General features: G+C 41.9%; 1 protein-coding gene across 8 annotated transcripts in view; it reads right to left on the bottom strand.

The window, feature by feature from the left end:
- Positions 1-16,451, bottom strand: part of DTNA (dystrobrevin alpha) — a 358,694-nt gene that overhangs the window by 103,542 nt on the left and 238,701 nt on the right. For all 8 annotated transcript variants that reach the window (XM_023510207.1, XM_012802048.1, XM_003784746.1 and 5 more), the window contains one exon: positions 12,269-12,349. In XM_023510207.1, coding sequence (XP_023365975.1) covers positions 12,269-12,349 — 81 coding nt within the window. The remainder of the gene's footprint in view (positions 1-12,268; positions 12,350-16,451) is intronic.

Genomic DNA, 16,451 nt, shown 5'->3' on the forward strand with positions numbered 1-16,451 from the left:
TTTTTTAACTGATACAGAGTCTCACTTTGTTACTGTGGTGGGCACCTGTAGTCCCAGCTACTTGGGAAGCTAAGGCAAGAGAATGGCTTAAGCCTAAGAGTTTGAGGTTGCTGTGAGCTGTGATGTCATAGCACTCTACCGTGGCATCACAGCTCACAGCAACTTCAAACTCTAGGGCTCAAGTGATTCTCTTGCCTCAGCCTGCCTAGTAGCTGAGACTACAGGGACCCACCATAACGCCTGGCTATGGTCTTTTTGTTTAGCAGGCCTGGGCCAGGTTCGATCCCACCAGCCCTGGAGCATGTGGCCGGTGCCCTAACCACTGACCTATGGGTGCCCAACTAACAACATATAATGCTATTATTAGTCAATTAAAAATAAAATTTTAAAAAGTCAGTGGAAAATAGTGATGAGGAACCTTGACTATTAGAAGTCACAGCATGCAGCGGGTGATACTGCAGACCCGTCTTGTGTACCTTACAAGTCTTCTTGGACACACCTCTTTCTCCAGCTCCTGCCCCAGTGACCAGAGTCACATAGAATTTACTCAGGCTAATGTGCCTTCCACCCGGCAGCAGGGGGCCTCCGGCAGCAGGGGGCCTCAGGCTGTCACTACAGACCCTGTCATCTCTGCATGAACACCTGGGATCTACCTGGCACTCACACGTGTGGAGCCAGAAGCCCAGGGGCGGCTGCTGTAGACCACCCTTGACCAATGCGGGACAGACCAGTGGGCTTAAAGCCTCTTCCTTTCATTCCCTGAGGGGACAGTTACGGGGGCACTTCACAAAGTTGCTCAGAACTACTGTACCATCTGCATTCTCCCTCCTTGCACTGTCCCACTGAGGTGCCTCCACGCAAGCCTTGTCCTGGGGCTTTCTGGGAACACACACTCTGAGCACTGATTCTAATCACGTCACTGTCTCCTCCTGGTTGAAGCCCCTCAGAGCAATACATGAGAACAGGATGATTATGACCATGTTTAAAGGAAACTCTGATTCTCTTCAGTTATATAAATTTTCCTCAACGTATCCTTCTCTGCAATGTAATGTCACTGTCTTAGTTAGCGGTGTGTGAATTGAAAAATAAAATTCATCACACTTGATTGCATTGAAGACAGTGCACTATTTCTCTGAGAAAGTAAGCTGCTCAGGGCTTGAGCCTTATTGTCAGTTGTACAGCAGGCTAGTGGCCCATAGCTTGTGTCGGTTTGTTCCAGTGTTTTTTGGTGACAAAGCCTGACAGGCATTGTAAACGGTGACTTTGTTTAGCATGACACATGGCTAATATTGGGAAGTTAGAAGTTGGGCTCTTTGGCTCAGCACCCGTAGTTCAGTGGTTAGGGCACCGGCCACATACACGGGGGCTGGAGGGTTTGAACTCAGCCTGGGCCAGCTAAATAACAACGACAACAACGACAACAACAATAGAAAAGTAGCTGGGCGTTGTGGCAGGCACCTGTAGTCCCAGCTACTTGGGAGGCTGAGGCAAGAGAATAAGCCCAAGAGTTTGAGGTGGCTGTGAGCTGTGATGCCAGAGCACTCTACTGAGGGTGACATAATGAGACTCTGTCTCAAAAAAAAGAAGTTGGGCTCCTAATTATATGATTTTATCTGGTGTTTATTCAGGGGAAGCCACTTAATAATATCTCTTGTGCTCTGTTCTCCTCACCTGGAACAGACAGAACTTTATAATTCCTGACAGGAGATGAAGCAGAAGCTCCAGCCTGGGACTGTCAATGGGTAAAAATAGCTGTGGACAGTTTATTTCAATATGCTATAGATATACATCTTCTAAAAAAAACCCATCATAGTTATAAGCAACTTTATTTCTTCCTTCAGAAACTGAGAGGCCAGATATCAGTTGATACAACCAAGTTTTACAGGGTACCTGCTATTGGCTAGTCACAAGATCAGAAGCACTGTTACCAAATAGAACACGTTCATTAGTTTCCAGATCAGAGGTTATTCAATTACTAAATTTGCACACTGAGCAATATTACTATCTAGGATAACCTGTGTTAATGGGAAGTTCTCTTATGCTGCATTGTTCTTCTTAATGGTGCTCTATTAAATCTTTTCTCTTCTAAATGCAAATGACAATGTTAAGAACCGACATTATCTGATGGACAGACATCTAAGCGATCCTGTGGATGAACTGTTATTTTGAAGGAAGAAACTTTAAAAGCAGAGGAAAGGAAGAAACCTTTAGCGGGCGTTCCAGGCTTACAGCCTTCTTGCTACTTCTGGACATTCTGAAGATGCTCAAGTAAATTGTACAGAACATGCCAAGCAAAGATTTTGGAAAGGGCCTGGGGAATCAGGGTGATAGAAAGGAAAAAGGAAGTACAAAGTGGGTTTAGGCTCAAGAAAAAATTAGGTAAGTTGTCAAATAGCGACCTCTAGAATGGAAATGGTATACATAGCAGGTTTCCTGTGATCATCTATAAGCTCCTGGAGTTGAAGTTCCACATCTGAGCCATCTCCATGACCCTGAGGCACTCAGTAAGATGTCTAGCACAGAGTCATTACTCCATAGACACCGTATGAACCCACCTGCACATGAGTATGGATTCAGTACACGCTGTGTGATAGAAACTGTTGAGGATATAAACAGAGATAGAACACAAGTCTTAATGTCCTGACTTTTTTTCTTAGTGTACTCCCTTCTGTCTGAAGTAACTGCATTATTTGCTAGCTTGCAAGCTGTGGGAGGGCAGGTACTTTTTTCTGTTTTGTTCGCTGCCATATGGAGCACCTGGCACATGGAGGGAAATCCATATAAATATTTGCTGAACTATTCTTTAAAAATATTTTCCCATTAGAATATAGCTTTACTTTACAACAATAGACATGGAGAGATGGGATTGTTTTTTTTAAAAAAATTTCTTTTTAGGAAATCATTTAGGGAGCACCACGGGTAATCATGTGCTTGACTTTCAGGCACTTTGGTCTATGCCTCAGAGTTCAGTCCATTGTGTGGCCATCACTGGAAAGAAAAATGGCTGGGACAACATTCTCAGGGTATTAAAAAATTTGGAGGGACAGAGTTTTTGTTCAGGATGATGCAAAAGTGTTGGAAATGGTGGTCTCCCTCACCTCTGCTCCTTCATGAGAGGGACCCACTTCCAATTCTCTTTGGACATGCTCTCAACTTTCTCTTTGTTCTTCCTAAATAAAGTTTCTCTCTGTTAAAAAAAAAGTATTGGAAATTGATAGTGATGATGATTCAACAACAGGGTGAAAGTATTTAATGACACTGAACTATACTTTTAACATGGTTAAAATGGTAAATTTTAGGTACATTTTAACACATTTTTTAAAAAAAGAGTCAAATATGTTTATAAAAAATATAAAACCACATATGCCAAAATAAGAATAAAGTGGAGATAGCCATTGCCACTTTAGTGAAAAATGCAATTGTCTTTTTGGATAGTAAAGCGGCTTAGTGTTTAATGTAATCTTCCCCCTCTAACTTCTGTACCAACTTCTATGTGTCAAGCTTTAGAATGATGCCCTCAGTTTCAGTTAGATTTTGAAGCCTTTCAAAAAACTGAGGGCAATGAAAGCTCAATGTGTTGCAAGCCCCCCTCCCCAGTGCAACCTTGCAAATCTTATAGGGTTTTTTGTCAAGGAACTTTGTCACATGGTCTTCTCCATGTGAAGAACAGGTGGCTTCCTACTGCTGCTACAGTTCCCTCACCAGCATGGGGAGGAGGGTTACGTTTTTGAGAATATTCATGGCAAGAAAATTCCAAGTTGAGAAACTAACTTAAGGACAAGAGAGTCAGGAGTAAACACAGAGGTTTACAAATATTTTCCACTTCTGAAATACAACATTAATGGCCACACATTCAGTAGACAATCAGCAGAGCTTCATTCATTTTAAATTAATAGGTATTGAGCCGTACAGTCTCTGACCTCATTGGCTTCTTGAAGAGCTTCTTCCCCAGTGGCCTTAAAAAGTTCATTCATTTATTCAGTAAGTATTTCTAAACACTTGTTGTCTTTCAAGGGATACATCAGTCAGGACATACCCTGATCTTTGCTTTTAAGAAGCCTACCTTTGACTTGGAGACGATGTAATAAACGTACTAAGTAACTTACACAGCATAGATGACATCAGAGAGTAGTAAGTACTTTAGGGAAAGCAAGAACAGCAAGACAGGAGATCAGAGAACTGGAGTATTAGGTGGGGTTGCCTCACACAGAAGATGACAATGAGCCAGACTGTGAGACTGGGAGGAGGTCACCACATGTTTCTCAGCCGGGGGAACACCAGGGCTGAGGCCCGACATGGTCACATGCCCGGCATGCTCCTGGTGAAGTAAGGAGGCCAAACACGGATGGAGCAGAGTGACCCGGCAGGACGGTGGAGAAAGGCCAGAGCAAACCCAGGGCTGGCTCAATGGGGCCCACCGGGCCATGTTCAGGACTGTGCTTTTACCAGGAGGGAAATGGAGATAAAGTGGCCTGATCTGATTCAGGTTTAAAAGTCTGTTTGTAATTTCCTTTGCTTTGTGGAAGAAGATACTTGCCCTAACATGGGTTATCTTCCTGTCTGGCTTCTCAGGGACAGAAGGATGCTCTGGGGGACTGGTGATTTGGAGCTGTTGACTGGTCCTTGTTTCTGCCTCCATGTCCAGATCCTGCCTTTGGGTCCTTCCCAGGATGACAAGGGACTTGGAGGTTGGCACGGGCAAAGCGTTCAGTAAACAACACCGAACCTCATCAGCTGTGCAAAATAGAGTTTTCACCCCCACCTCCTAAACCTACAGGGCCACTGGCCTTAGTCCTGCTCTGAATTTCGTACCAAAGTCCATGTCCCAGTCTCTCACATCGGAGCGTTCTTCTTTCTCGCAGACATCCCTGGAGTGCAGGTCCCCCACGCATAGTGCTTTTCTATGTAAGGTGGGGTGGTTGTCTTAGTTCTCTATTGCTGTGTAACAAATAACCACAGAAGCTTAAAGTAATATGTCTTTATTACCCCACAAGGCAAGAAGTTTAGCAGGGTATGACTGGGTTCTCTGTTTATGAGAGCCTTAGGATCAAATCAAAGCTGAGCTGAGTTTGCATGTAGCATGCAGAGGCTCTGGGGAGAAAACTGTTTCCAAGATTGTTTCTTTTTTTTGGAGGCAGAGTCTCACTATGCTGCCTGTAGTACAGTGCTGTAGTATCACAGCTCACAGCAACTTCGAACTCTTGGGCTTAAGTGATTCTCTTGCCTCAGCTTCCAAAGTAGCTGGGACTACAGGTGCCTGCCACAACGTCCGGCTATTTTTTTTGTTGCTGCAGTTGTCATTGTTGTTTAGCTGGCCCAGGCCAGGTTTGAACCCACCAGGCTGGGTGTACGAGGCCAATGCCATAACCACTGTGCTATGGGCTATTCTTATTGTTAGCAGAATTCAGTTCCTTGTGGGTTATTGGACAGAGGCCCCTGTTTCCTTGCTGGGCATGAGCCTGATGTAGACTCTGGATATCCAGAGATTGAGCATGTGGCCCCTCCATCTTCAAGCCAGCAGTGGCATATTGAGTTCATCTGTCCTGTGGTAACACAGGTGTGGTTGTGTGGGAGAGGCCCGTCTCCCATCCCTGTCTTCCTAACTGGTTTTTGTTTCTCTCTAGATGCTGCAGTCTTGAGATCCTGGGAGCCAGGCTGTGGGAGCACACCTGCTGGGTATCCTTTTGTCATTTGGTTGATTGGCTCTGGGCCAATGGGAGGGCTCCCAAGAACAAAGCTTGGCAGGCGCTAGGGGAAGGTCACTGAATCTTACCTTTGCACCTGTTAGATACCTGTTAGGGTGGGGGTGGCTTGAAAGGCATTCCTGTGTGTGAATCACTCTCCAGTCACAGAGGCATTTAAAGATAATGGTTTTTCCCCTAAATTGTGAAAGTAAAAGTACTTAGTTGACAGATTCCAGGTATAATGCAGACCCAGAAGAAAGGGAAGGAAATCGTAAGTCAGGTCTAGCAGCCTAGAAACAAGACAGTAGGCACTGACTTAGTTCACACGTGGTGCAGTAGTAGCAGCTGGAGTGGACGGCTCTTCTGGCATTCCCTAAAACAACAAACAAACCCTCTACTGTCAAGATCTCAAAAAAGAAAACAATTAAAGGGAAGAAGCAGCTTTTTAAAAATTTGTATCAGAATTATCAGCATTTTCAAATCATAACTTTTCTTTATCAGAAGTTTGCTCTGACTCAGGGGAAACAATTCTGTCATTGGTCTGGGGTGCCCCGAGAGGAGCAGCAGTTCCGTTGTCATACAATGCAGACATCTTTAATGGGTTTGTTTGTGTTCTATTGCCACAGAGCATTTTTTGGAACATTGCATTCTAGCACAGTGCTCTTTTCTTCATTCCAAACAAGGGTCTAGAATGATTCAACATCAGGAATGAAAATATGTATCAAAAACATTTGCAACATTAGAAAAAAAGATAATTGTGCTCAAGGGTTAGTCATCTGCCCCTTACTAATATTTCCTGAACTATGAATGTTTCTGTTCTTCCTTCTGACCCCTTGGCTAGGGAGAGTCCTTTAATCTTTCCATTTTAAACATTTCTTTTTTTGGTTCTATTTCTTTTGCCTGAGTTTTTTATTTTTATTTTATTTTTTTTTTACTTTAAGCTGTATTTTTTATATCCAAGAGAGACGTAGAAAGTCTGTGTTCTTGCACAGTGTGGTGGGCAGAATCCTTAATTCCCTGCCACTCCCCCTGTCCACCCCCACCCCTGTTTCTGTCATGGTGTCACATACTTTCTCCCAGTTATTCAAACACAAATCCAGGTGCTGCTGTGAAGGGATTCTGCCTAAGAAATTATAATGTCAAATTAGTAGACCTTAAAACTTGGAGACCATCTGAATGGGCCTGATAACAATACTTGAGTCCGTTCAAAGCAAAGATTCCTCCAGCTGGTCATAGAAGGGAAAATCAGGGAGACACACACGAGCTGGGCTGGAAGAAGACGCAAACGTCTATGCTCTAAGCTGCCGACAGAGGCCATGTGGCAAGGAAGGAGTAAAGACGGCTCTAGGAACTGAGAGTCGTCTCTAGCTGATGGCCCCAAAGAAAACACAACCTCAACAAAACAAAATAAAACAAAAGTGGAACCTCAGTTTGGAGCCTGTAGCTCAGCAGCGAGGGCACCAGCCACGTACAACAGGGCTGGCGGGTTCGAACCCAGCCTGGGCCTGCCAACAACAATGACAACTACAACAAAAAAACAGCTGGGCATTGTGGCAGGCGCCTGTAGTCCCAGCTTCTCAGGAGGCTGAGGCAAGAGAATTGCTTAAGCTCAAGAGTTTGAGGTTGCTGTGAGCTGTGATGTTATAGCACTCTACTGAGGAAGACATCGTGAGATTCTGTCTCAAAAAACAAACAAATCAAAAAAAAATGGAACCTCAATTCTACAACCACAAGAAGATGAATTTGTCCAACCATCAGGACACTTAGAAGAGGATCCCGTGCCCTAGATGATGTCCACAGACCCGACCAGCACTTTGGTTTCAGCCCATTGTAATTCTGAGCTGAGAATTTAACCACGCATCTATTGGATTCCTGAACTACAAAAAAACCCCCTGAAACAAAAAACCAACAAAACTGGAGATAGTAAGTTTGTGGTGTTTTAAGCTGCTAACTTGTTACCTAACATTAGAATACAGACACAGGCAGCCACAACTCCCTATATATAAAAATGAATCAGAGAGGGAGCATACACTGGTATAGTGGATTGAACAAAAATGAGAGGGATATTAGTATTTACTACTAGAAACTATTTCAAAGGTACTTGTGCTGCGTAAGGCTAGTGTCCTTCTATTCACCTGCATGGTGAAAAACGAATTCAGTGGAATATGAATTCAGGACCTACTGGTTATACGGCACTCACTTGGATTCATTTGCAGTGACAGAGGAACATTTAGGTCAGTGGTTCTCAACCTTCCTAATGCCGCGGCCCACAGGTTGAGAACCACTGATTTAGGTAAACAGATAACTGCATTCTTTGGCCCACGAGAACTCTTGAAAGAAGTTTAAAGACAACACAGGGAAAAGCATGTGTTCTAAGTTAAATGACATCTGGATGAAGAGTACTTTGAAAAAATGTTTCATTTGCTAGAGAAAGAATATTTTTAGGAACTCTGATAGCCCAGATACGGTTACAGACCTTTGTCTCCTCTTCCTCTTATAAATAAAATTTTAGCTGATGTGATGAACAGAAAGAAAATCTAGGCTGTAACCAACAGGCCTAAGAAATGGCACAATATTAGCTGGGGGTGTGGGAGTGAGTATCCCCTTATGTCCTTGGGTTTTATTCCTACCATGAAACGGCAAAGATTAGCTATTTCTGATTTATCTCTCAGGTTGCCTTTTTTGCTCATGAACTTCAGGGTGCGTTTCATGGAAGAAGATCTGCTGACATGACAGGGTCTCCGGATCATTAGCCACGTCAATGCTGACCAAGGAAATCATGTTCTAGTAGGAAACGGTGATTTGTCTAAAATCAGGGCCGACAGATTGCCATTTCACCTGTGCTTATAAAACGCCTTAAAGGGTATCAATTTTTGTGGCAAGTTAACAAAGAAGTCTAGAAGCCAAAGAAGAGGTGGTGGATCAGACAGGAGTAACTGGAATATTACTTGTATTCTCCACTTTGTTCCATTCCTCCTTGAACAGAAAATAACCAACTTGGTGTCCCTAAGTTTTTAGAAACATTTATCCTTTGATTCTGTTGAGGAATGTGCTAGTTATGTCACAGGGAAGGCGGGTGTGAGAGGTAAAAAGATGAATAGTAAGGAGAAGAAGCGATTTGGAACTTAGATCCTACAGAAGAGAAGTTGAAGGAGTGCAGAGTCCTTTGCCTGAAAGAAGAGATGGACTTCTTACAACTCTTCTGTCAGAGCTGGGATTGGTGACTGTTTTTTGTAGACTCAGAGATGTAATAATCAAGGATATTATGTAAATACATGTATAACAAGAGAAAAAACAATTTCCATGACATTTTTCCTGATGAAATTCAATATATAATAATTGAGTACAGTCTTTAAAAATGCTGGCTTACCAATGAGAAGACTATAATTCTTTTTTGGAGTATACATTTTGCTTAATCGAGGTTACGAGTTAGCCTTTCCTATTCACAATGTGGTCACAAATACTCATCTGTGAAAACTGTCTTAGTATGTCTAAGCAGGTGCCGGGCCTCACTCAGTCCACGGGCCAGGGTTTTCCGGCCTCCTGTTTTGGATCCTTTTATACCTCTGGGAAATGGTGATTCTCAGCCTCAATTAAATCAAAGGAATTAAATGAAGGAAAATGATCATAAATGTCAGTGATAGGAACCAATGTTGTAGCTTAGAAACTGGAACCACTGTAGGCACTGGCTGTGGGGAATTGATGAACGTTTATGATCTCTGAATTTAGATTAAAAAGAAATCTCCTAAAAACCCATATACTCCATGCTGTATCCAGACAATATTTATTTTTTCTAGATGATGATTTTACAAGCGCCAGTTCTTACGTTTTTTTCCCTTTCCAGGTTTGTAAACTTGGTTTTCTTAATATCCAAATTAAATTTCACCTGTTAGTAAGGTCTGGGCCCCAAAGTGAACAGCCTGTTCTGAGTTAAGATCCTTTGATGTCTATGAAGTGACACTGAATCTGCCGGGGCATTGATGCTGGACTTTCCACCTTCCAGAACTATGAAAAATACAAGTTGCTTACAAGCCACTCAGTTTGGGATATTTTTTGTGATAACAGCCCAAACATACTAGAATGTAATAAGGTACTTTCCAATAAAACAATGCACTTACAAATACATTACCTAGATTTAAAAATTTCTTTTATTGAAAAGTAAAACTCCATCATAAGGTACCATCATTTAGCGCGGGTGAGACTAAAATTACCTTCCTCTAACCCGGGGAGTTGTATTTACTGCTGAATCAGGTTGTGTTATGTAAACACCACTGCTTTTGGCTGGTTGGCTTCCTAAAAGGAAGGCTTCAGCTTTCATCCCGATAAGCCAAGATCAATTGTGTAAGCATTTTCCAGGCACTTCTGAGCATCACAACTGTTATATTTATTGGTAGGAAGGAAAACTCAGCAAAAACATATAGGACTTGCATTAATGTTCTAATCAAGGCGGAAACAATTTTGAAAAGAAGCAAAGCGTTCAAAATATGTTTGTTTTTCTTCCTTGAACGTTAACTGTGTTCAGTTTACATAAAATGTAGTATCTTTGCTCATCCTGGTAGGTGTGACTTTTATAAGGTACACTGTAAAGCAAGTCAGATCCTCAAAGGATTAGTAGGGACAACACAAGGTGTGCACTGAGTCTTTCTTTTTCATTTTTTTTTTTTTTTTGTTGTTCCTTCTTACCATTTGGTAGCCTCTCTCTCTATCTGTAGCTCAAAAGAAAGGAGCCCAGGGAAGACTCTGCTTGCAAAGCTTTCAAGGAGGCAGACAGGACTGTTACCCTTCCCTTGTACCCTTCCCTCCAGTTTTGTGGGTCATTGTACTGGTAATATATGACAAGACCCTGGGAGAATCCCAGCCCTTTTTGTTGCTGATAATATGAAGATTCTTCCTTTTATTTTAATATGGGTGATGGGATTGGAGGGGAAAGAGGGAACTTGTTCCCTAACACCGGCCCTGGAAAGGAATTTTAATGACTCATCGATACCCAGGACACATCCGCAGTCTTCCCAGCATCTCTGGCGCTTTCTTGCTATTCCTTTTGGATTGGTCTAGCTTCCTTGGGGGAATTGAAACACATAATCAATGTTTTACCGATGTTGTGCATTTTCTTTTCTTTTCTCTTTCTTTTTGAGATAGTATCTCACTCAGTCACCCTGGGTAGAGTACTGTGGAGTCACAGCTCACAGCAACCTCCAACTCTTAGGTTCAAGGATCCTCCTGCCTCAGCCTCTCAAGTAGCTGGGAGTAAAGGCACCCACCAAACACCCAGCTCAGTTTTTCTATTTTTAGTAGAGATAAGTTCTCACTCTTGCTCTGGCTGGCCTCCCAACTCCTGAGCTCAAACAATCCACCTGCCTCAGCCTCCGTGAGTGCTAGGATGACAGGTGTGAGCCTCCACTCCTGGCCCCAGTGCTGTGGTTTGAGTTTCTGTTCCCTCCAAAACTCATGTTGAAATTTGATCCCCAATGTGGTAGTGTTGAGAGGTGGCGCCTTTAAGAGGCAGAGTCCTCATGAATGGATTAGCACAGTCATGGATTAATGGACTGATGGGCTATCATGGGGGCAGGACTGGGACCTCTCACCAGCTGGTGCCCTGTGTTGTCTTGGAATGTTACAGAGTCCCTACCAGCAAGTAGACCCTCACCAGGTGCAATTCCTCAACCTTGGACTTCTCAGTCCCCATAATTGTGAGAAATTAATTCCTTTTCTTCATAAATTACCCAGTTTCAGGTTTCTGTCTGATTTCCATGCCAGTTATTCAAGAACTCTGTGTAGGAACTTAGGAGAATATCATGGCTTTTACTTTTAAAAATTCATCCAAAACAAATTGGAAAGGAAAATGGTTATCAATTTTTCTAGCAGTTTTCCAAAATGAAAAGAGTAAGTTCTTATACATGAATTGTGAAGTAATATTTTCTCCCAAGACAAAGTGGATGTGGTAATATGATGAAAGCATGGACCCATCAAGGAATGTAAAATCCTCACTGTGACTAGCGATCCAGCTGCTTAAATTTAAAATTTGGATAAAAGCTGAAGCAACTTCCTTTGTTTCTTTAAATATTGCCTTTTTTCTTTATCTTGTCTGATGTAGGCAAATGTGATCAGTACTCACACAAAGAATTTGTCATTTAAGAAAAAAAACTTAACATATCTTTCAGAAGCTCGAAACCATTTTTCTACACTTGTAAAGAAAATACAAATATGAGGAGGACTTAATGTTTGATATTGTATAAATTTCTTGGAAACCACTTTGATGGTCCTTGGTATTGTAAATGACCAAGGTTAAAGAAAGGAATAAAAACACTCCTCTAGATTTAAACCACCCCAAGGTCAGAATTATAATGCAAATACGTACAACCAGAGGCTCATCCATTTCAGTACCTCAGTAGTGAAGCATAATTGAGATTTTAGGATCGCTTAGCAGCAAGCTCTCTGCCATTTGTGTATCACCATGTTCCTTCTACATGTAAACATATTTTTATCAACTTGTAAGAAAACACAGTTTTAATAAACTGAGTACTAAAGGTAAACAAGCTATAGGATTCACAATGGTAACGAACCCAAACAACGGGAATACTTACGGTTGCACTTCTTCTGGACAAACCTAAGCTTGCAGGCTGTTCTGTAGGTGGAGAGTCGGATGCGATCCAGATCTTGAGCCCCTAGTGGGGGAAAAGCACACATATGGTATGCCATGTGTGTGGAAATACAAATAAACCCACTGCTGACATAATCCTCTTGGCGAGATTTCGTTTCCTATTTTTATTAGAATATAAATACAACTTTAAGACTTGAAAAGGTCTGTCCCATATTCCTCGGGTCCATGGGAGGTCAGGTTGGTGAGCCCGTTCACAGACCAAGGAACACCATCTCATCCTCCTTGATTCTGCCTCATCTGAGAACAGTCTGCTCAAGCTGTGAAGTGGAGTTCACTGACTGCACCAGACACTAACCTCAGATGATTATTTTATTAAAACACAGCTGTTAGGTGACACATACTCAAAGTTGGACATCTTCTCCTTGTGACTTTAAGGTTAATTGCTTTTAGAAACCTCATCTGGAAGACAGGGTTGATGAGAATAGTAGAACTCATTTCATAGGATCATTGTAAAAATGAATGAGTGAATATACCTAACGCACTTAGAGCGCTGGCAGGTGAGTGCTGTGTGCTCGTTATTCTTACTAATACCTCTCCTGCGATTCTTCCAGTCAGTCTCAGAGAAGAGTCCTTTCTAAAAACCACCTCTCTCTACTCTTTCTTATACTGCGGCTTCCCGTTCCCCCCAAGGCAGAGGGAACACGTTCCCATATTCCGGAATTGCTCTCTTTATTCTACCCTTCCATTGAGGAAAGAAGCATCACTCCTGATGCCCACAACACGATGTCTGAGAGCCCCACTCAGAATTCAAGCCCCCTCTGCAGGCACTTCCAGCTTTCTACCTGACAATATTTCCACTGCTCCAGCACAGAATCTCTGCTGGGTTTGGCCAGGCGCTTCACAATCCTCCACAGACAGGCTGCTTGTTGTACTAGCACCTGACCTCCTAGTATTTCTCTTGTTCTTTGATTGAGCTAATCTCTGGACTGGGTCTAGATTACAGCAGACTTCCAACTAATGCCTGCTTTTCTCTGCTGCTATGTATTTGCCTTTCTTCAAGCCCATGCTATGCTTCACAACAGGTATAAAGACGCACAGCTATACTGTGATATGGATTGAACTTTCTCTTTACCAGTGATACACTAGTAAAATGTGTTCCATGAATGCTTCAGAATAAAATAGAGAAGCAGATAAATGAACCTGCCTGGAAGCAATTATATTAGGAGGCCAATGACATGCTCTCCCAATGAAACTCTGGATGAATTAGCAAATATCCCTCCCCGAGAGCATTTAACAGTCCTCAACTCAAACGGATCCCTTTAGAGTCACGTAAAATGTTATCAGTAGTCCTAATACTTTGTGGTTCTATGAAGCAGATTATTAAACATCCATTCTCAGAAAGCTTATTACTTGACAAACAGGCTCCTTGCTACTGAGCATGTGCAGGATCAGAGAGGTGGGATCTACCCTCAACCGATGCAGGAATTCCCTTAGAAATGTTCTCAAGAGATGAACGTTTAGCCAACGGCCCTGTAGGATTTGCAATGACAGGGAAGGTTACGAGTTAGTGAAAAATAAATGGACAGGCAACTTTAATTCTGTCACTTCCTAGTTGTGTGAACTTAAACAAGATTTCAGGTGGCATCTCAGCAGCCTCATGTATAAAATGAGAAAAACATATCAAGTCTTGACTTCTGCACCGAATACATTCATGATTATTTAATAAACGGGCCTCCTTAAAAACCTTCCTGTACTATTTCTGAAAAACAATATGTGCTACACATTTCTTTAATATATTCGAGCTTTAATTTGCCTCCCTGTAACGTCAGCCTATTTGATCTAGTTTCCCCTCGGGGGCCACATCATCTTTTCTCCCTGCCACTAGATAATTCACTTTTCAAATATTAGGAAGCAGCTACCAGATCATTACTAGCATCTTCATTATCATCTGGAAATTATGTCCCAGACCCCCTGTCATCACAGACTTTACAGTTTAGCTGGGAAGGTAGCCTCTCCTTGACTTCCTTAGGTAAAAGATGTTCAACTGCACAGCCATTTGGGGTAGAGAGTCTACCTTGAAGTCTGGCAGCTGATAGGGCTTCAATACACGGGAGCTGCTATTATTATTTTCATTATCATCAAACACTGTTTTGTGACCCTTAGACATTCTAGCCTCTCTGTTCTATGGCTGGCTAATACTTCTTTAAAACATGTCCAAAAATTAACCTGAGTGCCACAGCTTATGGCCTATTTGTATAGAATATATAGAAAGCAATTATTAGCAGCTTTGATAAAGATATTTAACTAATGCATCTTTTTTTAATAGATGGATCATTCTTCTGGCTCTTATGAAGTTTGCAGTTCATTAAAAACGTGATTTTAAATAATCTTATGTGTTTCTATGTAAGTTAGATCTTTTCTATCTCCTATTGCTATTCAAGTGCTTAAGTATTTGGGGGCTCAGGGTAGGGCTTCATATTTACCTGGTAAGTTTTTTGTATTTTTTTAGCTTACGCTTTGAGCATTTATGCAATCTTTTAAAATTCTTATCATCACTGGAATCTCACTTCAAAAATCGTTCCCAATTTCATGGCATCTATACATCTGTGAGGCTTCTGTGGGAGATGAGCTCTCTAGGACACCAGGTCATCAGAGACAAAGAGATGATCAGAAATACTGAATGCTACATCCTCCTTCCCCCTGGATGAGGATGTACTTTTATTGGCGCTGAGTTTGGCTCAACCATCAGGAGAGTCTCAGTATCTGTAAATAATCCCTTCAAAGAAACATTAGGGGGAGAGATGCTTTGTGCAAATTCTTCAAGAATAATGAGTTAAGCTCCAGATATAAAAGGATTATGATGTACCACACAGGTAAGTTTTTTAGTTCCTGCAAGACCCTACCCTCTGAGAACAGTAACCCTGACAGCTCGGCACCTCCCTCCCATAGAGTTCTCGGGGGCAACCTGGCAAAGGTGCATCTCTACAAGACGTAGTGAAGGGGGATGTAGGGAGGATGCTGATGCTTTGGCCCAGGAGTACACTGGCTGCTCTCCCTCGTCCTATCTCTATGGGACATCACTGACCCTGTGTTTTGTTCTAGAATGTGGAAGGGGTACATAGGTCTGTAAATGTTTTCTATTTGTGTAAGTTCTTCCTGGCTGATGACTTAAGTCCTGAATATTAGAAGAGATGTGGTGAGCAATACAATTTCGCTTTCCAGATATGGAAACTGGCTTGCATGCCGTGTCAACTGCAGGATCCATCCATAAAGGCACCGTAAGCTGAGCTGTGTTTTCTGGGTGTGCTTTTCACTCCTTTATCTACCTGTTTACAATAAATTTCTTTTTCTTTTTCTTGGCCCCAACAAACCATGAGCTTAATTCAGCTTTACATGTGTGTAAAGCTTTTCTTAGAGTTTTATAAACCCCTACGTTGAAATTAGTTGCCTGTCTTGTATGTCTTCATCACTGATTAAAACTAAGACCCTGAACAGGGCTTGTTGTTACACTACCAGAGGCCTTCCTCCAGTTCACTGACCATCAGTTGTTCCTCTAGGCATGGTCATGAGACCACCCACTGGATGGTGACCCAGCCCACATTTCTCCAACACATGCACGGTCCAGGAGCTTTTGTCAGTATCTTGTTGAAATTAAGGTTAATTTTTATCTGACAGTATTTTCCTGATCTAGAAGTCTGATAATCTTATTGAAAAGTGAAATTAGCGGACGGCACCTCTGGCTCAAAGGAATAGGGTGCTGGCCCCATAAGGTGGTAGTTTCAAACCTAGCTCCAGCCAAAAACTGCAAAAAAAATTAGCTGGGTTAATCTCTTCATTAAAAAGATGGAATTTAAATAAATGGATAAGAAAATAAAGTCACTAAAGCAATCCTTATTTTTAATACATTGATGTGTCTATGATTACCAATGTATTTTGTCCATAATCTGGAGAAAAATCCATCCTATCACAAAACCTACACCAAGTTCATCCCCTAGCCTCTAAAGAATACATAATTTTTATTTTTAATAAAAAAGAGTATAGAATTCTCCCAATACCTTTCTCTTGTAATTTCCTCTTTATTATTTTTCAAAATAATAGATAGTAGGGGTGGTGGTGGTTTTTTAAAATATTATGTCACTAGGATATAATTCTTTAAAATCTTGAAA

The sequence above is a fragment of the Otolemur garnettii genome, unplaced genomic scaffold (assembly GCF_000181295.1).
Source record: "Otolemur garnettii isolate 467f Iridium unplaced genomic scaffold, OtoGar3 scaffold00012, whole genome shotgun sequence".
NCBI lineage: Eukaryota > Metazoa > Chordata > Mammalia > Primates > Galagidae > Otolemur > Otolemur garnettii.